This window comes from Archocentrus centrarchus, chromosome 9 (assembly GCF_007364275.1).
Source record: "Archocentrus centrarchus isolate MPI-CPG fArcCen1 chromosome 9, fArcCen1, whole genome shotgun sequence".
NCBI classification, from domain to species: Eukaryota; Metazoa; Chordata; class Actinopteri; order Cichliformes; family Cichlidae; genus Archocentrus; species Archocentrus centrarchus.
In genome coordinates, this window is record NC_044354.1 from 3,413,533 (window position 1) to 3,437,792 (window position 24,260).

The following is a 24,260-nucleotide window of genomic DNA, read 5'->3' on the forward strand; positions in this document are numbered from 1 at the left end:
CAAACAACTGATTTTCTCACATTAGGAAAAAGTGAGAATATAACCTCCAGTCTTTTTCAAGGTGGGGCAGTAAATTGTCAATGCTGTACTTTTTTTTTTTTTTTTTTTTTTTTTTAAAACAACAAGTACAGCTGCTGTGAAACTGCATGTCCAGGCATCTGATTTCCCATGACCACCTCTGATTCCTGTGCAGTGCAGGCTACTGTTTTTCTGCAGCCACTGTGTACATTTCATCTATTTTCTCCTGGTACATCTTCACAACAATGGGCCTCCTGAGTTTCATGGTGGGTCCTACAAAACACAAAGAAAAGGGTTATTTTGATCTCACGGTAAAGTTTCACTTTCTGCTGAGCCAAACAATAGCAACATTTCAACATTTGGAGAGATTAAAATCACTGACAGACAGGAATGCTGACCTCGATTAAAAGTTAACAGCAGGTTGTTCTTTTTGTTTTGTTTATTAAAGGAGCAGTGAATAATTCTCTTCCTTAATGACAGTACTACATGTTAACCTTCGCTCCAGATACCAGAAACTAAAGAAAGCAAAATTAATTTTGATAGCTGACCCAGTTCTCCTCCAGTGACTGAGAAGTCTCGCTCCAGTATGAGCCACTTCTGGACCTTCTGGGCGTTGGATGTTGACCGGGCGTTGACACGCTCAATGCCTGCCTGAATGGCGCTGTAAATAGCCGGCTCCTTATTGGCTACAATCTCTGATACCTTGGTTGCTCTGATGCCATGTTGCTGGCAGAATTCTAAAGTCTCTGGACTCAGCTCATCTGTGGGCTCGCCGTTATCGTCCATGACACACTGCAAAAAGAAACCGAGGTGGTTACTGGTTGTGTTTATTCAGCAGCTGCAGATACCTCTAAGAATATAGAACCAGTTACTTTAAGTGTGAGCAGCATGGAGAGGAACTTGCGCTTGTCTCCAATCAGCATGGCGTTGCTGATGATGGGCACCTCAGACTTCACTGCATCCTCGATGGGCACAGGAGGGATGTTCTCGCCACCAGCAGTGATGATGAGCTCTGTGCAGGAAAGACAAAATGTGTCACCTGTTATTAAAGTTGGTGCATCTAGATGCAGATTTGCATCTTGAATAACTAACGGTCATTCCAGGCTTGACTCGTGCAAACTCGTTACACATAAGATTGATCTCAATTTAAAGGTCCAGATCAGGCTTAGCTTGAGTAAACTGGCATTTAATGGTGTAAAATCTTTAAATACATATGAGTGTCTAAGAAAAAAAAGGTACCCATCTGCCACAAACGGTTCCAAAAAGATTGCACCAAAAACAGAGAGAAAATAAATGGAGGCAAGATGGTAATGCATGTGTTTTGACACTATGTTGACAGAGTTCTGGGCCACAGTCTTTAATTTCTGATTTCAGGTGCTTTGCCACAGGTGTATAAAAAAATCAGACACCCAGCCATGCAGTCTGCCTTTCCAAACATTTAGTGAAAGAACAAGTTGTTCTAAAAGATAATACTGTAATCTTTGCCACCAGTTCAACAAGTCAGAGCATCGTGGTGGCCAAGCCATCTGGCGCCAACCACCGGTATGTTCAAAGTCACTTTTTCCTGCTTATTCGGATGCTGAGGTGAGGTGTCACATCTAAAAAGGTTGACCAGTTTAACTTCTGGAGGAGCTGGTTTGAGATTACTTAGAAACATGGTCAGTGGGAGTCAACATGCATCCTCCCAAAATTTCCTAAGTCCAGAATGCTCACATCATTTTCATATTGAAAAGCTGATAAGTGTCATTTATCACCAAAACTACTTCAATTCTTTTTGGAGCATTTTCTCCTAAATTCAGCCTCAGCTCACCTTTGATCCTTCCTGTGATATACAGAAAGCCTTGTTCATCGTGTCTTCCCAGGTCTCCAGTGTGCAGCCAGCCGTCCTCGTCCAAAGCCTCTGCTGTTTTGTCAGGCATGTTCAGGTAGCCCATAAAGACGTTACGACCCCAGAAACAGATCTCTCCATTCCCGTCTTCATCTGTATTCACCAGCTTTGTCTTGCAGCCCTGCATCTCTTTTCCGCAGCTATAAAGAAATTCAAAAATGATTTGACCAAAATCTGCAGTAAAGGTGTAGTTTGGCACATAAATCTTTTAATCATTGAAACAGATGGTTTTTCTGCTAAATGCAATTTAATGTATGCTTGCATTTTAGAGCATTTTTTCCCCCTTTATTATTCATGTTGAGCAACAGTTGAGGCTCTGGGATATTGATGTGGTTAGTTAAGCAGAGGTGGTTGGTAAGGTGCATAAGAGGGGTAACAATGAGACAACCCCCACAACAGGAATCTTTTACAGGTGGAGGCCACTCACATTTTTTCTGACTACTTTTTCACCAGTTTTGCATTTGGCTGGGGTCAGTGCCCCTACTGGACCCAAGCAGTTAATATTGCACTTCAGATGGACTGAAAAGTGATTCCAAAGAAATGTGTAGACAGGCAACTGCTAACAAGGTTTATATTGCAAACAAGCTGCCAAAACCCAAGTTAATGTAGGATATAAGGCATCAGGTGTGCTTGATAAATTACAACCATCTATCACCTTACCCACAATATTGTTTTGACACCTGCATTACCCACAGTGCAACAGTTACTACCTTGTGATGCGGTATTCATCAATGGAGACAGTGTGGGGGCCAGAGCTTTCACTCATCCCATACAGCTCCTTCACAGGGATGTTCAGACTCATGAAGTAATCCAGAGTGTCTTTGGTGATGGGCGCAGCTCCAGTGCAGCATAACCTGCAGCGGTCTAAGCCCAGAGCAGCACGCACCTTCTTGAAGACCAGATTGTTAGCCAGCATGAAGCCCCACGGCACCCAATTCTCCCTGTAATCCAAAACAACATTTATCCAAATTAAGGTTTTGGTATTATGGACTGTGCCCAATATCAAGCCATTTTCAGCCATGGTATCAGCAGAGATGGAAATAAAGTGTCATCATTTGGTCTTCTACTCCAGGAAGACAACTACTGTAAACTAAAAATTTGGCACCAACTAATTATCCTGCGTCTCTCAGGATGATTAGGTTCAGGCTATTCTGCAGCTCTGGTTTGGGACTTGTTATATCTCCCCAGCACTGGTAACTCTGGAAAATGCAGATTTTATTTATTTATTTATTTTTCCCCAGTGTCTCTTGCTTTATTTTGTATTTTTATTCTTCTGATCACTCTTAATGTTTGTTTGGACTACTTACAAAATACCATATTACCATACCAAGCCATAATTGGGGTCTTGTCTGGGTTACAAAAAGTTACTGCCTTCAAAAAGGCCAATCCACTGAAGTGTAAAGTTGGTTAATATGGGACTTCTGTAATATGTAAATATTATAGTTACAATACAGTTGTTGTGCCAGTGGGACGTGTGAGAGACATTAAAATTATTAATGTCTGTGTTCATAGTGCCCCCCATCCCCTCACATCGCAGGAACTAGTAAGCAAACTCATTATGACAAACTAATCTCAACACTACGAGATAAAAACGTGCAGAACTGATGGCTTTTCTATCCACAGCTGACTGTAACAACCTCAAATACATCTTTTTGTATGTTGGAAATATTAGAACCTGATGGCCTGGGAAATGTTAAACTGTACAAACATACAACCTAACAAACAATCTCCACTACTTTCTCACCCATTCATGACGCTGTAGCTGTACTGCAGACCAATGGATTTGGCCCAGTCGGCCATTCTCTTCTTCACTGGGGACACCTTGGCTCCTGCAGCTTTCATCCTCTCCTCGATCTTCTCCCACACACGAGGAACTCCCAGGAAACAAGTTGGATGAACTTCTTTCAGTGTGTTTATCAAAGAGCCCTGGAAAAATGAACGGTAATTACAGTCAAATCTATTTAATCATGATATTTCCTTGTTTATGAAATATAGTCATGCTTACTTTGAGGGCATCTGGCTCTGCGAAGTAGGTGGTCCCAGCAAAACTCATGCAGATATAAACATCAACCATCTGGGCTGCGATGTGGCTGAGCGGCAGGTAGCTGACCAGGACCTCCTCACCACCTTTTGCTTTTAACATGGCACATCCCATACGGGCCGTCCATGTTATCTGCACATTTAAAAGTGGGAGAAGTGTTACCAGGCAGGTAACAAACAATCTGAGCCAATCACAAACTCATTGGAAGATATAAAAGTGTCAATTATTCTTTGTTTCCAGCTGCTATATGAAATTTGTGGTGTCTGACCTTTGCTCATATAAAGACAGAAGAGGAGACCATCTAGGCCAGGGCTCTTCAACTCCAGGCCTCAAGAGCCCCTGTCCTGCAGGTTTTAGATGTGTCTCTGATCCAACACACCTGAGTCAAATATAGAAGTCATTAGCAGGACTCTGGAGAACTTGACTGCATACTGAGGAGGTAATTCAGCCATTTGATTCAGGTGTGTTGGATCAGGGACACATCTAAAACCTGCAGGACAGGGGCTCTTGAGGCCTGGAGTTGAAGAGCCCTGATCTAGGCCTTTAAAATAAATAAATAAATAAAATCTAATATTCAAATACTTTTCAGCAAATTATTTGATCAGGAGAAAAAAAATATATTTCAAAGGAAATATCTTTTAGAAGTTGAGCAAAAACTTCACTCGTCAAATTTACTCACATTGTCATGGCTCAGCATGACTCCTTTAGGGTTGCCAGTGGTTCCAGAGGTGTAGATGAGGGTGCAGCACTCATTGGCCCGAAGACTGTCAATCACAGCATTCAGCTGCTCATTGGGCACATCCTCTCCCAGTTTCATGAACTCCTCCCACTACAGAAATAAAGAGATTGAATCAAAACAGCACATCTAGACTGAACCGAACTTTCAAGTTTAAAAATCATATTTTTAAAACCACAAATAAAGTGCAATTATGCATTAAAACATCAGCAGTGGAAATGTAGGTGTTATATACACAATATATGATTAGATGTCTGAATAAATATGTTTGCTGTGTGAACTTACTGAATAAAGAAATGGCACTTTTTGCTGTGGTTCACCCTTGTACTGAACAATGGCTTTGAGGTGAGGTAGATGATCTTTAACCTGTTAAAGAAAAAACATGACCACTGATCGGTGAAGTGGATCACAGATTCTCTCATCATGGCACCTGTTAGTGGACCAACAGGATGGTGGTCATAATGCTAAGCTTGATCAGCATTTAATAACTATATGCTAACTACAATCACTTTATAGAGCACCAAGCGCTGGTGCTGAATCAAAATGAAGCTCCTGACCTGCAGGATTTTGTCAAGCTGTTTCTGGTTCTCCACAACCAGGATGTTGGCCTCACAGTTTGCAGCCACATACTGACAGGCCTCTGGCGAGTTCGTCGTGTAAATCCCAGCTGCCAGTCCCCTGAGACACAGACAGATGCTTGAGCTACACGTTTCCTTGAATGAGTGTCGGTTTTTGCCAGTTTACCTGTAGATTGACATGAACTGGATAACTGCAGAATATTCTGTTTTGCAGAAGTTGGTGCCTTTTTTAAAACCATAGTTTAAGCAGGAAACCCCAGCTGAGGCTTCTAGTAGACCAAGTCCCACATACTTAAGTTCTCAGTGCAGAGACTTGGGTTAGTTTCACCCCAGACTCTTTCCAGTGCGCCTCTCTCTCCTTGATCTAAACATCCATCCATTTTTGTCTGCTTATTATCAGCTTGCATAGGGCAAAAGGTGGGGTACACACTGGACTGAGGGCAAACAGACAACCACTCACTTATACTCATGCCTATGGCCAATTTAGAACCACCAATTAACCTAACCCTGTGCATGTCTTTGGACTGTGGGAGGAAATCAGTGTCCAGAGAAATTTCTTGCTGTGTGGCAACTGTGCCCACCACCACACCACTGTGCCACCCCTTGTTCTACACAGTTCCTATAAATTAAAGGCCAGAGGAGCCAGAGGCCAAATAGGCTGCATTAACAGTTATAAATGTAAGTTAGCTGAATACAAGACATGCCACAAAAGTCAGTCATACAAAAAGATTTTATCCTAGAAGAAAAATGACACCCACGTGATGTTTGAGCCTCCTGTGGGTGGAGACAGAGAGGCTGAGATAAGACAGAAATAAATGTGGATGTCAGGTGAGACGGTGCAGAGGTATAAATAGACTAATGTCCATTTAAAAACATTATCAGCATCAGTTCCCTACATAAGTGATCTCACCCTGCAAAGATGCAGCCGATGTCTGAGATGAACCACTCACGGGAGTTGAATCCCAGAATCCCTACGCCATGGTTACGCTCCAGCCCCAACTAAAAAAAAAAGGACAAGATGTTTTCAAAGATGTAACTTTAATGGCGGTGGAGCAGGAGTCTCCCTCTGTTACTTCTGACCTGTATCTCATTTCAATAACCACCTGAATCCTGGGACACAAACATGGCTGTTAAATAGGAGATGTAACATAAGATGTTAGTGTCACACTCCCAAGTCTCCGACCCCATTCTCACACGAGAAGTAAAGAGAAGAGTAAAGTAAGCAGTACCATTTAGCAGTACCACCTGGAACAGAAGTTAAATGCTTTATGGAGCCTCCAATTCCAAGAGTTTTGTTCAAGAGTTACATGCAAATTCACTTGCTGATTAATTTAAAAAACACTATGTAGATCATAATTCTAACATTTGTTACTTTGCTTCTAATTCTAACACACTGGATGAGTAAAGAGCTAAAGTGTCAGACTTTTAGTGCTTCTGGATTTGAGGCCAATGAAACAGGCAGACCTTTTTATGGCCAGTGGGAGCATTAAAAGTCTGGGAGCTAACATACATAAGATGCACCACTGCCAAAATATTCCCTCTGCATTATACTACAAGCACACTGTAATACAGTTTGTGTAAGATGTGCAGGACAATTAGCAAAAAAAAAAAAACAACAAAAAAACAAAAAAACCTTGAGAAAGCTTTTAGCAGCTGCACGGCACTGCTCGTAGTATTGCCTCCAGGTCAGAGTCATCCACTGGCCATCTTTCTTTGAAACCAAAGCTGGATGTTCCCCATAGTTTTCAACCGTCTCCAGGAACATCTGATGGATGGTGATGGGAGTCTCTGAGCCCGGGCCGGATCCCTCCAGCCTCAGCCTCACTGCCACGTCTCTGCTGCTGCTCCATAGCTGGTCAGCTGGGGTTAGAGTTGTTGCCAAATGGGTCGTCGACAGGGGAACTGCCTTGGGTTCTCCTGTATTGGAAAAACAAGGGCAACTGCATTTACCAGCCATGGATCCCAAAGCAAACTCAGAAGACACAGCAAGTCAGATGTGTGAGGACTGCATACACCACTGCACTAACGCCGTGACTGAGTGACACATCATGTGAGGTGAACAACAAAAGGCTGTGTTACCTGAGCCAACACAGGAAGCTGTGGAATTAAAGCACCCAAACAAGTTCTGTAAGAGGAAGTCATGAGATTTTAGACTAAAACTAATTTTAGTTACATAGTTGGGTTCTTTAAAAGAAGATGTGAAATTTCCAATGAAAATGCACAGCATTTACAACTGTTATGATGTGACTGTTATGATTCAGAGCTGTACAAATAAATTGAATTGAAAAGCATTTCACATGGCTAAAAGAGGAGTGTTAATAATGACCTTTAGCACTTGATGTGCCAATAATTCTGCATGTTTTGGCATTCCTCAGAAATTTAGCAGCTTTACAGAAATCTGTGGATTCAACTTTTCTGCAGTTTTCGTGTTACTCCACTTCTGTTTTCATATTTCCTGAAATCTGCTTTTCCTTCCACCTTACTGTCTTGAATGAATGGTATTCATTTTCTTGTTCCCCTCCCCCTCAGTTTCTTGTCTGAAAAACTCTGGTCTGTACTCATGAACAGAAGTAGTGTTTCACTCTGATTTTTTTCCTTTTGACACAGTTTCAGTCTCATTTTCTCTCTCCTCTCAGACCCTTTACCTGTGGAAAGTCCTTCGGCAGCTCCGTCCTGCTCAAGTGATCTGGGAGGCTCGGCCAGTGGCTCAGCGTTACTGGAACGATGGGTCCCCCGGCTGTCTGAAGCCAGCGTTGCACTGAAGTCATCTGTGGTGGGCTTCCCATTGAGGATGACAGAGGAGTGGGTCTTTAAATCTGTGGCATCTGACTCAGTCTGTGCCTTTTGAGACGGGATGCTGGAACAGCCACTGAGATGACATGAATAAGAAATAACCATTAAAAAAAAAAAAATTTAATTTATTTTCAAACTATGTAATGGAGGATCAAATCATGAAAATAAATTCCCACTCATCTCATTTTACATACCTTTTAGTGTCCATGGCTGCAGGGTTATTGCTGTTCATGAATTCTGAGCTTGTAATTGCTAGAAACAAAATTGGTAAAATTAAATTTGCATTCAAACCCTTCAGAAGTCCTCCACTGAGGACTCTCCAAGCAGATATTATGATGAAACAGTACCCTTCTGTTCATTTATATGCAGACAGACAGACATTCACTAAAGCCACCGCAACAGGTCAGAGCCAATGACCGCATGTGCTGCTACACACGCAGCAGCGGCGCATGTTGAAACTGAATATTGCACCATGAAGCTTTGCTAAATCCACGTACACTATTTATACTTTGTCTCGGACCAGGAGCACCTTTCACCCAGATCATCATGAAAATGCTGCCATCACTAGTTCTCTCTCTCACACACACACACACACACACACACACACACACACACAGTACAACAATCATGTCAGACTTGAAATAAACTCACTTTTCATGTGTCTGTGCTGCACATAGTGAATTAATGCCCTCTGCTGTACACTGGCAAGGCATAACATTGTGACCACTGACTGGTGAAGTGAGTCACACCGATTGTCTTCATCATGGCACCTTTTAGTGGGTGGGATATTTTTAGGGAGTAAGAACATTTTGACCTCAAAGTTGATGCATTAGAAACAGGAAACATGAGCAAGCGTAAGGATTTGAGCAAGTTTTACCAAATTGTGATGGCTAGATAACTTTGGGCATCTCCAAAACTGCAGCTTCTGGGTTTTACTAGTTTGCAGTGGTCAGTATATCAGAAGTGGTCCAAGGAAGGAACAGTGGTGAACCAGGGGTCTAGTGGAGTCCATGCCTCGATAGGTCAGGGCTGTTTTGACAGCAAAAGGGGGACTGACATAATATTAGGCAGGTGATCAAAATGCTACACCTGATTGGAGTACATGATGCAGTATCCATCATCCTGTTTCTGAACACAGATAACGCGCCCTGTCCTAAAGATAGTTCCCAAAGATAGTTCAGGAACGGTTTGAGGAGCACAGCAAGTTTGAAGTGTTGATTTGGCCTCCAGATCTCAATCCAATCGAGCATCTGTGGATGAGCTGGACAAACAAATCCAATGTATGGAGGCCCCACCTCACAACTTAGAGGACTTAAAGGATCTGTTGCCAACATCTTGGTGCAGATACCACAGCACGCCTTCAGGGGGTCTAGTGGAATCTATGGCTCAACGGTCAGGGCTGGTTTTTTTTTTTGCACCACAGCAGCTTTCATTGATAGTTGAGGGAAACAGGAAGCGGGAGAAGATACATGGTCAAGCTGGCGGCAGGCAGTTTTGGCATCAAAAGGGGGACCAACAGTCTTAGGCAGGTGCTCATAATATCATACCTGATCAGTGGATATATTCAGCAGCAGCAGAAGCAATTCAAATATTCCCTGCAGATACTGGTGCAACATTCACTGACAAATATAAAGCTGACTTTGTAATAAAGATTAAAATCTGTCAAGACAGCAGGCTCCCAGACTGACCTTAAAATTTCAAGATTACCGAGGACAAGATTTCTCTGAACCAAAGTTCACATGACTTACAAAACTAGACTTTGGCAATATGAAGTAACAGGGGCAGAAACTCTGCTCCAGATTATGTAAATACTTGTTTAAGTGTCCTGTGGTGCCAAAGAAGAAAAAAAAAAAAAAAAAAAAAAAAGTAAATTTGAGCCTCATCAGCAACTTGGTTGTCACATTACCCAGAAGGACCACATATTTTCTGAAAATGCATTGGGGGAAACTACAAATCCACAGCAGTGACGAGTCTGCTTACATCTAGTGTGCTATAGCCATATTTGACTTAGCATATTTCCTCTACATGCCTAGAAGCTGCTCTGTCTTGCAATGAGAAAATACAAAGAAAAAAAAAAAAAAAAGCGGTAAAAAGTCAGTTAACAGAATTTCTTTGAGGAAAGATATTTTTATGGACATCCTACAGTCTCCAAGGCAGTTTATTCTTTTCTTATTTAATACACTCAAGAAGCATAAGAATGGAAATACTCTGTTAACAACATCCTACCTTCTCTGCGGACAGGCCCGAGTGGCATCAACTCAAAAGTTGCAGTCAGGTGTTGGACAAACTTGGATCAACCTTTGCTCAACGCAGGTGCACAGCTGTTGCCCCCTGGGGTGAAATATCAGACCACAGGGGACTACGATAAGGTTAAAGTGTACCCTGCGCTCACGAGACTTGCACAACTCCTGCAGAGGTTGTATCGACCAGATAAAGCTATACAAAGAAAACTGACCTAAGGTTTTGACTCGCCACGGTTAAAAAGAACTGAAACCCGACGTGCAACCAGTGTGTCGGGTTTCAGGTCTGCAGGAAACTGTTTATTTCAGTTAGAGTTCCTAACAACTGTAGGCATTGGTAACACCCAGTTACAGGATTATTAGTTAAGCAGCGAAGCTTGAGTGGGTTTGGGTGTTATCAAGATCTTCTCAGTGTGATGGCAGTTATTATCAGACATGCAGGATGAGGTTGGCCGGAGAAACAAATCGTAAAACTAGATAAGTTCTCAGGTTAATGAGATTATTTTTTGACCTCTGTACAGTCATATTCTTGCACGCATGCAATTCAGGGTCACAGAAGGGCTGGAGCCCATCCCAGCTGCCAGAGGACAAGAGGCAGAGTACTGGACAGGTCACCAGTCTGTCTCAGGGCTAACACAGATTCACCCTCATACAGGCAATTTAGAATGACCAATTAACCCATTGTCACTAACTGCATGTCTATGGACTGTGGAAAGAAGACAGAGCACCCGAGAAGAACCCACGCAGACTCCACACAGTAGGGCCACAGCCAGATGGTGGACTCAAACCCAGGACCTTCTTGCTGTGAGGCAACAGTGCTAAATACTGCACCACCGTGCTTTTCTTTGATGTAGAAGGGGAGGAAAGAAAAATAAATTTTTTATTTTTATATATATTTCTTGAGAAAAAAAAAGTAATAAAAATATTTAAGTGTCATTAACAGAGTCCTCTTTTCGCCATCGTCAGCGACATTAAAGTCAGGGAACACTGTTTTCTAAGTAAATATAGAGGAAAGGTCATGCTTCTGACAGTCAGTTACCCTGCTCACAGGAACTGAGGGGACTGAATCACACCACCCGGTCACACCACGGTCACTCCGACTCGTGGTAAGTAGCCGATCTGGGCACAAGCTGCGTGTGAATGATTAGTCAGGAGTCCATCAGTGCCAGCAGCAGCCCCAACCAGAACACACAGGAAAATGTGCTTCAGGTAATATCACACTGCAGCCCTTTAAACAGGGCCGTTTGTGATAAGACTCCACAGAGATAATGTTTATTACATAACACCTTACAAACGAGCACGGAAAAACCTCGTCTACTCCAAGTTTGCTCGTCTTTAATTTGGTGGGCGATCATGGTGTGGGGTCGTTGTTCACGAGGTGGGCTCGGCCCCTTAGTTCCAGTGAAACAAACCCTTAATGCTTCAGCATACCAATACATTTGGGACAACTTCATGCTCCCAACTTTGTGGGAACAGTTTGGGGATGGCCCCTTCCTGTTCCAACATGACTGCACACCAGTGCACAAAGCAGCTCCATAAAGACATGGATGAGCCAGTTTGGTGTGGAAGAACTTGACTGGCCTGCACAGAGTCCTGACTGTAACCCACTAGAACACCTTTGGGGTGAATAAGAGGTGGGTTTACATATTAAACCCTATGGATTATGAACAAGATCTCCATTAATGGGCTACTTAGAGGGCGTTGTACTCAAAAGACACACACAAAGCAATTATATAAAAACTTGGAAAAAAAACACAAAATAAAGTGGATAAAACCTTCAAAATGCAAAAACAGCTCATAAAGAGAAGTAACCTGATGGCACAATTTACAATCTTGAAACAAAAACAAAAAAAAAAATGGCAGAGCTCCCCTTCATTGAGCCCTGGAGGACTGATGGCCTGTAACAAACAGCAATGTTTTTTTAACAATGTTGTCACCACCTCTCATTTGGTATTACTATTAAAAGCACCGGCTTTCAAAAAAGGTGGGAGTCCCATTGATATGGTGAACTGCCACAGGGTTGCTTGGATATTGTGTGTGAGAATGCCTGTTTTACCTTCAGCAAGCTTTTCTTTCAATTTCTGTGTTCTTGTTCCAACACTGAAACTATGAAAGAGGTGTTACAGTTAGAAAAGTGCTTCATATCTTGTATGTCCTGTTTTTTTTTTCCTGAAGAAAAGTTGCTTTGAAACAACTTACTGTGCAAAGCAGAAGAAAATCTGAAAAAAGTTCTCCTTAAGAGGGATGAGTTAGCAGTCTGCTCCAGTGCCCTTTAATAATATTGCTAATTTGTCTTAATATATGATCTTTTTTCCCCCTTTTTTCCAGACTGTTTTGTATTAACTTTAAAAAAACAAAACAAAACAAAAAAAACCCTTGCTGAATTTTTGTGTAACTGCGCTGATATCTGCAGACCTTTGCCTTCAGGGGTTAAATACCTCAGCACAGCTGTTGGCTGATTGTCACCCAGGCTGGTATTTAATCCTGGTTGATTGTGTTTGCCAGACGGTGATGAACACTTAGGCAGCCTGAAGTGACCCAAATCCGATTTTTTTTTCTCCTTTATGCGACCTGTATCTGATCTTTTCATGACAGTCTGAACAACATAGATCCGATTGTTTACAAATGCAACCCAGGCCACTTGGATTTATGGTCCTCAATCCGATAAATACCTGCCCTGTGTCTGTACGGCCAGGTCTCAATGACAGGTCGCATTCGTCCGACCTGTACGTCATTGACACGCGACAAACGTCACTATTCTGCGTCCTGATCCATGTTTACTTCCGCAAACACTGAAGCTGTGTCCAAATTCAGGGGCCGCATTCTTCGAAGGACCGTCCTCCACTGACCGGGTCCTTCGCGGGCTACGAAGACCGCAAAGGCTGGAAGTGAGCAGCTGTGAAATTGGACGGTCTAGCTTTCATATCAGCGCCACCTGCCCCCACCTCGGCGTAGCACAGCTGTGGAAAAGCAGCTGGTTAAACGGAGAACAAACTTTTGCTCCTTTTTGTGGTTTAATTTTGAGTCTTTAATTCAAAATAAGCTGTTAAAAGAAGCATAACACATTTCAACATCAAGGAATACAGCTGAGCGAATGATTAATTTCCAACTATATTGAGACATTAATGTTGAATAAAACTATCCATTTATGATACTTAAATTTTCAGGCAAACCGATTTGCTGAGGAACAAATGAAACACTGAAGCAAACCAAACATCAGGCGCTAAAGATTATCTGAGTGAATTATAACTTCCACTAAGCGGCGAAAGCCAGCGGGGGTTTGAAAAGGATGTGCCGGCTAAAGCGGGCCTCGATAGCCCGGTCAGCTGACACCTAGTGAGGCGAGCTGCTGGTAGAGCAGCGGTAACGGACAGCTCCGAAAACAGCGGAGCACTTTTTGCAATTAAGCGATATCTTGATAAAACGAGCTGATATTTGAGGTTTACACATTTACATTCTCGGAAACATCTTAAAAGTTTATTTTGTGTCACAGAAACAGTCATTTTTCAAACTTTTTGGCCGCTATCCTCCGCCATTTTTGTGTTTGAGTTTTGATGCGCAATGAATCATGGGATATGGTAGGCCATGAAGGATACACCGGACCCATCCTTCAAATTCCAGAAAAGATGCACAAAATCGATTCCAAACGAAAAAGCATTAAAAAATGACTTTTCATTATTTTCGAAATCTTTAAAAAAAAAATTAATACAGCCCCTGCAACTAAACTTTTCTTACTTATAGAAGAATCTGATTTGTTATAAACCCCAGGTTCTTTTTTTGTCCAGGTCTGTTTCTGTTCATAATTATACTGTGATCTCATTCTACTTACAGATACTAATACCTCCATGTGAATATTTGTATAATATAGTTATCCTGTTACCAAAATCTGACTTTTGTAAGGAGGTATTATTTAAGTTATTATCTAAAAGATCTTTTAATGTGAAATGGTCATTGTTTTTTTTGTGGGGGGGGGGGGGGGGTTGTTTTAGTTTTTTCTTGTTTTTCTATTTGTTCTCTTTTCTCTTTCTTATATTAGTGTGAGTTTGTATCAAACTACTTTTTTGTATTGATGAATAAAAAAAAATGTTTTTAAATTCCAGAAAAGAAGGACGCATTCGTCGACCGCATTTGGAGGAACCTTTGAATTTGGACAGCATTCGTCGCCTCGCTGTGACGTAATCGGCCTACAAATGCGGCCTTCGAAGGATGTGGCCCCTGAATTTGGACCCTTTTTTAATTAATTAATTTCTTTATTTTTTAATCTTTATTGAAATATATTCAGCATACAAAGTTATTAATATACATTTGTGCAGAAGAAAAGAAACAGATGTTATCCAGGGGGTTTACTGAAAAATATATCAAATGAGGAGCACAAATGATAGGTTTTAATAGCTTTCTTATTAGTTGAATCCGAAATACTATTTATGTATTGTTCAGTTTCCTTTTGAAATGCTAAAAAAGTGAGTGACTACATTTCGCTTTATGTTTATGATATTTCCCGGTAATTATTATCAGATTTATGATCTATAATTCTTTTTGTTTTTTACTTTTGACATTGTGGAAGCCAAACAATACATTGTTCCAACTCAAAAAAAAATTCTGAGTCCATCTTCATCTTAATGAAACGGATTACATCTGACCAGAAGGTGGCAGTAAAGTGACATTGCCAGAACAGGTGTTTCACAGTTTCAGTTTATAGATTAATGACCATGCCAACAGTATTTGCTTATAGAAGTTTGACAGGATGAGGGGGAGTTTTTCTATTTTATAATCACATAATAGAACATACTGAAGGCCTCCAATGGCAGAAGAGATATGCCCAGATATAAAGTTCCAGATAGATGTGGGATTGTGTAAAAGCTGCTTTATTCAATTTATTTTAAAGGTGTCGTTGAGGGCAGTAAAATCAAGAAAGTTCATAAGTGTTCATAATCACAGATTTTTTAATATAATCAGTCTTATTTTTCCAGATAAAGTTGAATAAAAGCTTATCAATGGCATCACAGTATGCTCGCTACATGTGACATTATTGCGTCCTCTACTGCGCACGCGGGACACTTTTAGGGTGTTTGCAGTTCAAACAGGAGATCACTACTAGGTGTAATGAGTTAATATATGGTTTTATCATGCATATATCTTCAACTGCAGGAGGAGGATCGTCCTCAATCTGGCAACCTCAAACACTGTCAATACTGGTTTTTAACTTCCTTCTCACCCCAGCATTAGTATATAATTTAGTATATTTTATTAAACTAGTAGTATATATAAAGTAGATCTATTATACTCATTACTGCCTCCATATTTTAATTCTTTGGCTCTACTAGAGCAGCTTTGCATGATTCACATTTCAAAATAATCCTTATTTTTTCTTACACTGGGCCTGGATGCAGCGCCTCAGTTTTGATCCGTTCCATTTCAGACAGCTTCTTTCTGATTTGCTGCTCCTCACAAACAGAAGGTTTGAACAGCAGGTGGGTGAGCTGCTGTGTGTCTGAGGAGCCCATATTTGGGGTATCTGCTCTCAGTGACATCCTGGAGATCCAAAAGCAGAAAAAATAAATAAAATATGGCCTGAAACTGGGCATTTTGAACAGACTGAAACTCGAATTTTGGGCTGCCGCGGATTACTTACGCATATCTGACCTCACGCTTTGAATCCTTGGCCACATTTAACATGGGCATCCACCACTATACCATTATATACAGGACAGAAAATAAGGCCAAACAACATTTATATCTGCTTTATTACAACTGAAGTCTAATTTCTGTGTTTGTGTTTGACTTTCAGTGCAAGTGATGATCTTTGTTTTTGTTGTTTTGACTTTAAAAATAGAAGAACACTTTGTGCATTTGTTGTTTTCCTCTAAATGACTGTAAGTTAAAAATATGAGGAGAGACAAACAGAAAACGATCCTCGGATGCTCTCTGACCATATCCGCCTGCTGCTGGATCAAACATATTTCCTCTGGGCCTGTTGTTATGAGCATCATCTGACTGCAGATGTCAGATTAAAGAACTGACTTGATTTTTATTTTTCAGTAACAGATGGTGTCTTTATTTGCAGCCATATCAAACATCAATTTAAGGCTTTTTATTTTTAGAATTAATTTTTTTCAACATATTTACATTGAGAGGAACTTTGTGCATAAATAGATGTTAAACCATAACTCTTGGATTAAACAGAGACATCAACGTACACGTGAAGCTCTTCATCCTGGTGGCCATTTCATCTGTCTTCCTCCCAGAACGTGGATGTGGAGGTGGTAGACGGACTGGGCCCCGTGCTTCCCGTCGTTGATCACTGAGGATTCAGTTTGGATAGAAATGAGCAGTTATGTCATGTTAATATCTGGAGGATCATTGCTGTAAAAACTGTGTAACTTACCAACTCTGTATCCTTCACTAAGAGATTCCTGCTTTGCCACATTTTTGGCAACAACCAATAAATGTCCTAAGAGCTGAAAGTGGAGAAAAGGAGAGCTGAAGAGATGATTTTCATGCTTTAAAAACAAAACTGAGCTGAAGATGAAGCTGATTATCCTGGTGTGCAGATTAGAGATTAACAGGAATGAACTCTCTGGAAAATAGCGTCACCATTCCCGGGGGATCCCGTAGACCTCTTCCTGTTTTCACCACGGTACACTTTTAGTTTCGTTTTGTAATATTGCTCTGCTGTCAATGCACTTATCCATGATTGTGATGATCAGATGCTGTCAGTGCCACCCCTTTCCATAACCCTGGGTTAACTTAGCGAGCTGATAACCAGCTTCTTGTGATCACTTTATCCTGACTGCTGATGTTGGGGTAATTGAATCCAGATACCAGTAGTAATGGATGTAGTACAGAGCAGTGTTAATTTCATTGACGAAATATTTTCGTCATAGTTTTCGTCAACGGCCCTTTTTTTCATGATGAAAATGAGACGATAACTAAATAGAAATTAAATAAAAGGATAAAAACGATGACAAAATTAACTGATACTTTCGTCAGCGAATGAAAACAAGACGTAAATGCTTGGCGGGGACGACATCCAATCAGAACTTATTTAATTTTGTGACAGGGTGGGACAAGTTAGGACATCAATCAAACGCACAGTTGCACAAATTTGATCTAAACCCGGGAAGACCAAACTAGCCTGTGAATTGTTGTTACTTCTGATAGAATCAAGTTATGTAAACAATGTCAGCAGGGAGAAAGAGAAGAGCCGATTTATGGACAGATTTCTCCTTTGATGCCGTGACAAACATTCAAACATTAATAATATTCCATAACTTTTAATAAAAGTTTAATTTCGTGTGTGTATAATGACTAATTCAACGGAACTGAAGAAAAAGCATTTACATTTTACACCCTTTATATTTTAGTCGACTAAATCGACTGTAGATTTAGTCGACTATATTCTTACCATAATTAGTCGACAAAAACTAGACTAAAACTATTCAGATGACTAAATTATGACTAAAACTAAATCAAAATTTGCTGTCAAAATTAACACTGGTGCAAAGCCCTTGTATTTGCGGTGCACAGACATTTTAATCTAATGCAACAACTGGACTTTTTTTTTTTTTTTTTTACAACTTCCCTGCTATTATATTTACTCACCTCATATCTATTTATGATTATAATCCACGTCCTTGTGGGAAATATGAGGCTCCATACCAGTCTACATTTGTTATCAGTCATTTTGTGACCATCCATGCAAACACACTCAAAGCAGTTGTTACATTAGGGAAGCGAGATAACAAAAGAGCATCCTGGATAAATTTAACCTGCTTTTCACTCCAAGACCCTGAAACTCTCAGAGGTTTGGGCTGCACTGGTTTCAAATGAGAAGAAGGTTGTGTAATAGGGAACTAGATTTAGTGCTTTTGCCAACGGTGTTCTTTCAATATTGTGGCAACAGTTTGGGGCAAGCCAGTTCCTGAACATGAATATGATCTTGTAGATAAACTGTTAACCAGCATGTACAACCATCAGTGAACCAGAGCATCGAGTGTCTGTTTGTTTGTGTATGGAAATGAATCTCACACAAAGGATTATAGCGTGTCCATATGTAGGACTGTGTGTTTCACAGTCTCACTGCTTCTGATATGATCCAAGAGTCCAAACAAGGAAAAAAAAAACACTTACCTCGGCATCATCATCTTTGGCCTCACTTATCCTGGGAATAGGCACCCTTGGAATAACCAGGAAATGAACAGGGGCCTGTGGGCTGATATCCCTGAATGCCAAACACTGATGAACACATAAAAACTTCAGATATGAAGGACTGAACTGCAGAAATGTAACAAGAAATGCTTATTTATGAGCTCAGCTCTGTGCTTACCTTCTCATCTTCATAAATGATGTCTGCAGGGATGCTTTTGTCGATCAATTTGGAGAAGATGGTTGGAGCTGGGGAGCCGTACTTCTTGCTGGCCTCCTCTGCCAGCCTCACCTCGTCACTTTTGGTGCACAGGGGTCTCTGAGGGTAAACGACAGGCAGGCATGACACATGGGGAAAATATTCAAAAGCTGCTGAAAGTAGGTGCCGCAATGAAACCAAACCTCTTCGTGGTGGTGGTGGGGCACTGTAGGTTCCCCACAGCCACCACCAGAAGGGCCGGTATTGTCACCGTGCTCTGCAGCAGCTAACGAAAGGAGAGTGCAGATGAGAATGACAACAGGACGCTTTATTTTGATAGCAGCTACCTCAGCTCGACAAACACGGGAAAAACAGCTGAGCTGAGCCGCTCTGGTCCCGACCAGCGGTGTCCGCAAAATCTGGCGACAGTACATAGCTGGGTATTAAAGTTTTGATGCCGATAATTCTGGGTTTATCTAGTTTTTCAGGCCAAACAGCCTGTTTATTAACCAAAATCCTGCATCTAACCAGAGACGTCGCTCAGTCCTAAAAGTCCAACTTTTACGTTGCCTTTAGGTACCCTCGTAACGCTCATTTTACTCCGGCTGAAACCCCACTAGTGCCTATGTAAGCGCCATAGGAAAGACACAACGTTACACAAGTATGAAATGTAGCTTATTTGGTTGTTTATGATTCCAGTGTTTACGTTTAGCTAACTTTAGATTTTCTATTTCTTTATCACGTTGTGTTCACGTTTTTTCTTTCTTTCTTTTTGTTGTTATGACGTGACAACAAAAATTTTAAAAATTTCTGAGTGGATGTAAAGGGGACATCTATGACGCAACAGGGCTCGCTTCAAGAGCTTCAACGTGTTGCCCGATGCTAACCATAAGACTACGAGAAACCAGACTTTATTAAATTAAACGATCCCAGACTGCCACAAGTGAATTGAATTGATTAAAAACTCCCTTAATAGTGGTAGACGTTTTGATTTATATAGTTTAATACCGGCACTAACATTTAGTTTGGATGTTTTGGGGGGGTTTTGCCGTAAGGGGGCGCTGTTCTGAAAGACCCTTAGTCTGTGTATTAACGAAATTGAAGAAGAAGTTAAACAAACATGGCGGCCCGCATACGGCTACCCTTGCTGTTCCTTAGAAACTCGTTCCCGTTTCGAAGCCAAAGCCTTGTCCACACCGAGGTTGGGGTTAAGGAGCCAACGTACCCCCCCATAGTCCCCTCAATAACGGCTAAAAGTAAATCTGCGCGGCGGCGTCAGGTTGAGGAACATGTGCAGAAGATACGCGCCTCTTCCGTGCAGGACAAGCTGTCGCTCATCACTCGCATCCAGCGAATGAAATTTGTGGTCTACCCTCAGACCTTCGCACGGAACGCAGACAGATGGTACCAGCACTTTACTAAGACCGCGTTCATCCCGGCCCTGCCCGAAAAATTCACCCCGGGCTCGGAGAAACCCGCAGCGGTGCCGGGGATCGACGATGATGCGTTCGCGGACATTCGCTCCTTGGTGACCCGTGCCATTCTGCACGAGCACTGGGAAATTAGAAAGCGCAAGTCTTTCATGTACAGACACCAGGAGCAGGTGGTCGGACCTTTCCTGAGGACCCTGGTGTCTGGACTCACCTACAGTCTGGCCAAGTACAACCCTCTGCTGCGGCTGTCCAGTCTGGGTGTGTATGAGGTGTAAATAAAGAGAGGAAACTGTATTAAGTAATAATGTGGATAACTTTGGGAACGTAAAGCATTCCTAGTTAACAGCAGCGAGTTATATGGCAGAAAAGTTACTGATTTATTGTTAGAGACAAAAACACTACTCAACTAGAAGAGGCCATTAAAACCACAAATCAGTATTTTATTTATTTTAATTCTTTAATCATTGTGTGTATATATATATATATAGACATGTTTTTTTTTTTTAATCAGATCTCAGTCCACAAGTGAACTTTTATTGGAGAAGGGGTCAGAGAATTATCCCAAAAGGCCACCGGAGAGGCCACCTCGAGCCAACCAGGTTCCAGATTGACGACCACCCGCACAGCCAGATCAGAGTAACCCAACAGCTGCCTCAGGTGGGTGTCCCTTTCAGACCACAGGAATCACGTACTAACAGCAGCGATGTGCAGTAAGGGTATAGGTGGGATCGTAGGCCTTGCCTAGTGGGAAAAAAAAATCACACAAACCACTTAAACTGATCCGTGACTGAAGAATCAGCATCATATTACTTGTGTTTTCCACCATTACTGGAGTTTTTGGATCTGGGCTTTCACAGCAATGAAGATCTGGAGTAACGGCTTTTAAATCGCTTGTCAGTACATATCTCTGTAAGATTACCATTTTATTACTATAATTTTGTCATTGAATACTTGATTCTATTTTACTTTAATTAGTTCCATTACAGTGTTGAAATGTTTTCATTCTGGTTCACATATTTAAAGCTCTGCTGTTACTTCAATTATGTGATTTGTCGGCCACTCGAGGGACTTCTGAGGAGACTGAAGGATTCCCCAGGGATTGAGGACCCCCCCCCCCCCCCCCTCCCCCACATACAGTTGCATTTAAGGTCAAGCTCACAAGTTATTTTAATCTAATAATGTTCTAAAATCTTATTTTCTCTTAGTTTACCCCACTGGAAGCCTCGTATGCAGCCGAAGTTCCAGAGATCACGTTTGCTCCCAATGTGATGCCGCTGTTCAGAAGGCAGTATGACAACAACATCTTCACAGGTAACACAATGATGTCGATCATGCCGGCTGTGCTGGGTGGTTCTAGAGTAGCTGAAATAACACAGTCTAGTCGGCATCTATGAGTGCATCTTCCTTGGTAGTAAACAGGAGCACTTTTTTTAATGCTGTTAATCAGGTAATGCACAGACACCTGTACCGCTCTCTCACCTGAAACCCCACTAGAAACTTTTTTGAGCGGTTATTTTGAGGCAGTGTCTAACTTAACTTTAATGTACTGTAAATGAGCAAAGGAGAGTGTGTGTATGTATACATACTGTATTCAGTTACTTCAGTTTGTCAGTAGGTGGCGTCGGTGTGGAATGAACCGGTATTTCGTTTGTTTTTTGAGCGCAGTGATTTGATGTTTTGTTCATAAAGTTTCCACCGTCCTAACAAAGTATGATCATACTGTAGCTTTAGAGGGTTTGATATTGTGTGTTTTCATGATCCCAGCATTTACTCAGTGTTTTCGTGGTTAATTCAGTTTTTCTTTATGGATCCCTGCTTCTTTGTCGTTATAAATAAGCCTCTCGGGCTCGTTTACAGGTGCGAAGCTACCAGACCCGGCATGTTACGGTCACACTCAGTTCCACCTGGTGCCCGACCGATACCACAGAGACCGGATGGCTCGGCAGCAGCAGGCCGACCAAGTGGAGGTTTTCCTCAGAGCCAACGCGCTCGCCAGCCTCTTCGCCTGGACGGGAGCTCAGGCCGTGTACCAGGGTGAGTTACAAATGCAGGAAACATGCAGCAGAGCTGAGATGCAGGTTATAGTTGGGTTATTTGATTTACAGTAGAGGTTTACGTACGCGCTTGCTCTTTCATGCTTTCTGTACTCTTCTCCTGATGGCTGCAGGATAACAGGCCGTGTCACAAAGTTCAGATCACCTCGAACTGGTTTCTTGAACACGACAATCAGTTCACGGCACTCAAGCCGCTTTCCCACCGACAGGGTTCTGGAGCCGGTGCCTTTATTTGAACCGTTAGGCAGGTTTTCCACTGTGGAAGCACTCGGTGCTCGGCCGAAAAACGGGTTCAACTCCGGCCCCACGAGCTAGCTGGTCTCGAACCAAGAACGCGTGACGAAAGCGGCAGAAGGGCGTGACTCTGCCGTCTCAACATCAGGTTTTCTACCATATTACATGTGTATTACATGAGAAAAGCGAAGCGATTTTCGCAACTGTGAATTAGGTTGGGCACTAAGGCTGAACTTGCTGCTTTGTATCAGTTCATATCACAGATAAAAGGACACAAAGTGCGTACTTGTCGTCTTATGTTTACCTCTGTGCTGCACACAGATGCTGCAGTAGTTTGGTTTGGACTGTAAAACATATTTGCAGCACAGAAAGGGGAGCGTGTTCTCCCACGTTTGTGCGCTTCGACTTCCGTGTCCAAATGAGGACCCACCCACACTCATATGTAAAGGAGCAGTTCACAGAAAAGCGGTGGAAACGCGGGCCCGTTCTTAAGCATTTTGCCGGTTCATTGAAGGCAGCACCAGCACTGGCATGAGCACTGGCATGAGCACTGGCACGAGCACCGGCTCCTCGGCGGTGGGAAAGTAGCATCAGATGTCCTCCACAGTCACCAGAACTCAATAAAGCGACTTTGGGATGTGGTGGAATGGGAGATTCACATCATGGATGTGCAGCTGACAATCTTCTGTGATGTCAAAGGGTGTCCTAGCATTTACTAGCAAAGTGTATGTAATAAAGTGGTTGTGAGGGTAGTTATCATGCTGTATTTTAGCCGGGCAGTGCTCAGAACAGCTGATCTTACACCGTGTGTCTGATATCTCTTGTGGCCTGTGGGGGAGAAGTGTGCCTCTTGGCAGCGAAACTTCATCACTTCATTAGCTCTTCCTCCAGAGTCGCAGAGCTAATGAAGTGATTGGTCAGCGTGATTACTCGTGATGCTGCAGGAAGAGCACTGACACAGGAAGATCGGATTGCTGCACTGTCTACATTTAGCTTTAAAGCTGAGAAAAGAATCAGCTCGTGTTCATGCTTCCCTCTCCGCTCTGCAGGTTTCTGGAACTACGAGGACGTCACCAGGCCCTTCGTGTCCCAGGCCGTGATCACAGACGGCCGCTTCTTCTCCTTCTTCTGCTACCAGCTCAACACAGTTGCACTCTCCGTGGAGACCGACGCCAACAACCCCAGGAAAAACCTCCTGTGGGGTACCGAGAGCCTGCGGCTCTACGAGAGCGTGCAGGATGGAGAGGTGGTGGGTCTGAATGATGGTGTCATCAAGCTTCTCGTTCAGTTTCTCATGAACCAGCCATAGAGTTTTTTTTTGGGGGGGGGGGGGGGGGGGGGGGGGTGAATATCTCTGGGAAGATCTTTGCTCTCCACAGTTTTGAAAGACACAAGTGGGGGTTGACAGTTTGTATGAAACGAAGAATCAGGTGAAAGAAAGTACTGAAAAATACTCCACACACACACACCTGATTATTACAGAGGTCCTGAAAGATCTTTTTGTGTGTGTGTGTGTGTGTGTGTGTATGTGTGTTGGTTTAATCCATTTATAATACACTGACAACTGAGGGAAACCTTCTGCAGACAACTATAGAAAAGACTAATAACCTGTAGTGCTTCTGTGACAGACGTGTTGGCCACACTCCAGAGGATCGCAGAAATACAGCAGCTTCAACATGTTTAAGTAAAACAGCCACTGCATGTAATCAGTGCTCCACCCGTCAGGTGCAGCCTCACAGTCTCACAGGCTGAGCAACCATCTCCTCTAATGCAGTGAGACAGATTGTGCAGCTAGTGTGTCGTAATACAGCTTAGCTTTTCTCTGTGGGGAAGAGGAAATGCAGAGTTTCTCCAGAAAAAAAAAATATCCACTGTATTTATAAAAAAAAATAAATGACATT

The 24,260-nt window shown here is 42.2% G+C and overlaps 3 protein-coding genes across 5 annotated transcripts; 1 reads left to right on the forward strand and 2 right to left on the reverse strand.

Annotated features, from left to right (window-relative positions):
• Positions 1-64: 64 nt before the first annotated feature.
• On the reverse strand, positions 65-12,579 carry LOC115786346 (long-chain-fatty-acid--CoA ligase ACSBG2-like). 2 transcript variants are annotated; one of them, XM_030738465.1, is made up of 17 exons: positions 12,494-12,579; positions 12,351-12,400; positions 10,281-10,385; positions 8,249-8,306; positions 7,907-8,130; positions 6,895-7,178; positions 6,172-6,260; positions 5,241-5,361; positions 4,969-5,049; positions 4,627-4,776; positions 3,912-4,079; positions 3,651-3,832; positions 2,617-2,847; positions 1,829-2,046; positions 891-1,030; positions 567-810; positions 65-291 (listed from the first exon to the last, which is right to left on the reverse strand). In XM_030738465.1, exons 3-17 carry the CDS (start codon positions 10,306-10,308, stop codon positions 200-202), a joined length of 2,310 nt encoding a protein of 769 aa, XP_030594325.1. In that variant the 5' UTR covers positions 10,309-10,385; positions 12,351-12,400; positions 12,494-12,579; the 3' UTR covers positions 65-199. The 2 variants fall into 2 exon arrangements, with proteins under 2 accessions (XP_030594325.1, XP_030594324.1); XM_030738464.1 differs by lacking the exons at positions 10,281-10,385; positions 12,351-12,400; positions 12,494-12,579 and adding an exon at positions 8,402-8,495.
• A 3,726-nt stretch (positions 12,580-16,305) lies between these two features.
• Positions 16,306-19,216, reverse strand: hint2 (histidine triad nucleotide binding protein 2). Its single transcript, XM_030737813.1, has 5 exons — positions 18,986-19,216; positions 18,621-18,758; positions 18,425-18,529; positions 16,680-16,752; positions 16,306-16,595 (listed from the first exon to the last, which is right to left on the reverse strand). Exons 1-5 carry the CDS (start codon positions 19,070-19,072, stop codon positions 16,504-16,506), a joined length of 495 nt encoding a protein of 164 aa, XP_030593673.1. The 5' UTR covers positions 19,073-19,216; the 3' UTR covers positions 16,306-16,503.
• Positions 19,217-19,728: 512 nt separating this feature from the next.
• mrps30 (mitochondrial ribosomal protein S30) lies at positions 19,729-23,668 on the forward strand. Of its 2 annotated transcripts, none has more exons than XM_030737894.1 (5): positions 19,729-20,329; positions 20,583-20,728; positions 21,277-21,382; positions 21,909-22,105; positions 23,409-23,607. In XM_030737894.1, the coding sequence occupies exons 1-5, from the start codon at positions 19,759-19,761 to the stop codon at positions 23,457-23,459; spliced, it is 1,071 nt and encodes a 356-aa protein (XP_030593754.1). In that variant the 5' UTR covers positions 19,729-19,758; the 3' UTR covers positions 23,460-23,607. The 2 variants fall into 2 exon arrangements, with proteins under 2 accessions (XP_030593754.1, XP_030593752.1); XM_030737892.1 differs by having other exon boundaries at positions 19,731-20,329; positions 21,929-22,105; positions 23,409-23,668.
• The last annotated feature ends 592 nt before the right edge of the window (positions 23,669-24,260 follow it).

Bases quoted from the DNA above. Each gene is read 5' to 3' on its own strand.
- LOC115786346 (XM_030738464.1), bottom strand. From the start codon at position 8,435: ATGTCTGTCTGTCTGCATATAAATGAACAGAAGG. The intron at 4,777-4,968 runs GTAAGTTCACAC...TTATTTCTGTAG, and splicing joins AAGTGCCATTTCTTTATTCA to TGGGAGGAGTTCATGAAACT. The intron at 1,031-1,828 runs GTGAGCTGAGGC...TTTCCTGCACAG, and splicing joins TATCACAGGAAGGATCAAAG to AGCTCATCATCACTGCTGGT.
- hint2 (XM_030737813.1), bottom strand. From the start codon at position 19,072: ATGTACTGTCGCCAGATTTTGCGGACACCGCTGGTCGGGACCAGAGCG. The intron at 18,759-18,985 runs GTAGCTGCTATC...GTTTACCCTCAG, and splicing joins CCCGTGTTTGTCGAGCTGAG to AGACCCCTGTGCACCAAAAG. The intron at 16,596-16,679 runs GTAAGTTACACA...CTGAATCCTCAG, and splicing joins TAGTGAAGGATACAGAGTTG to TGATCAACGACGGGAAGCAC.
- mrps30 (XM_030737892.1), top strand. From the start codon at position 19,759: ATGGCGGCCCGCATACGGCTACCCTTGCTGTTCCTTAGAAACTCGTTC. The intron at 20,330-20,582 runs GTGTGTATGAGG...TTTTTTAATCAG, and splicing joins GCTGCGGCTGTCCAGTCTGG to ATCTCAGTCCACAAGTGAAC. The intron at 21,383-21,928 runs GTAACACAATGA...GCTCGTTTACAG, and splicing joins TGACAACAACATCTTCACAG to GTGCGAAGCTACCAGACCCG.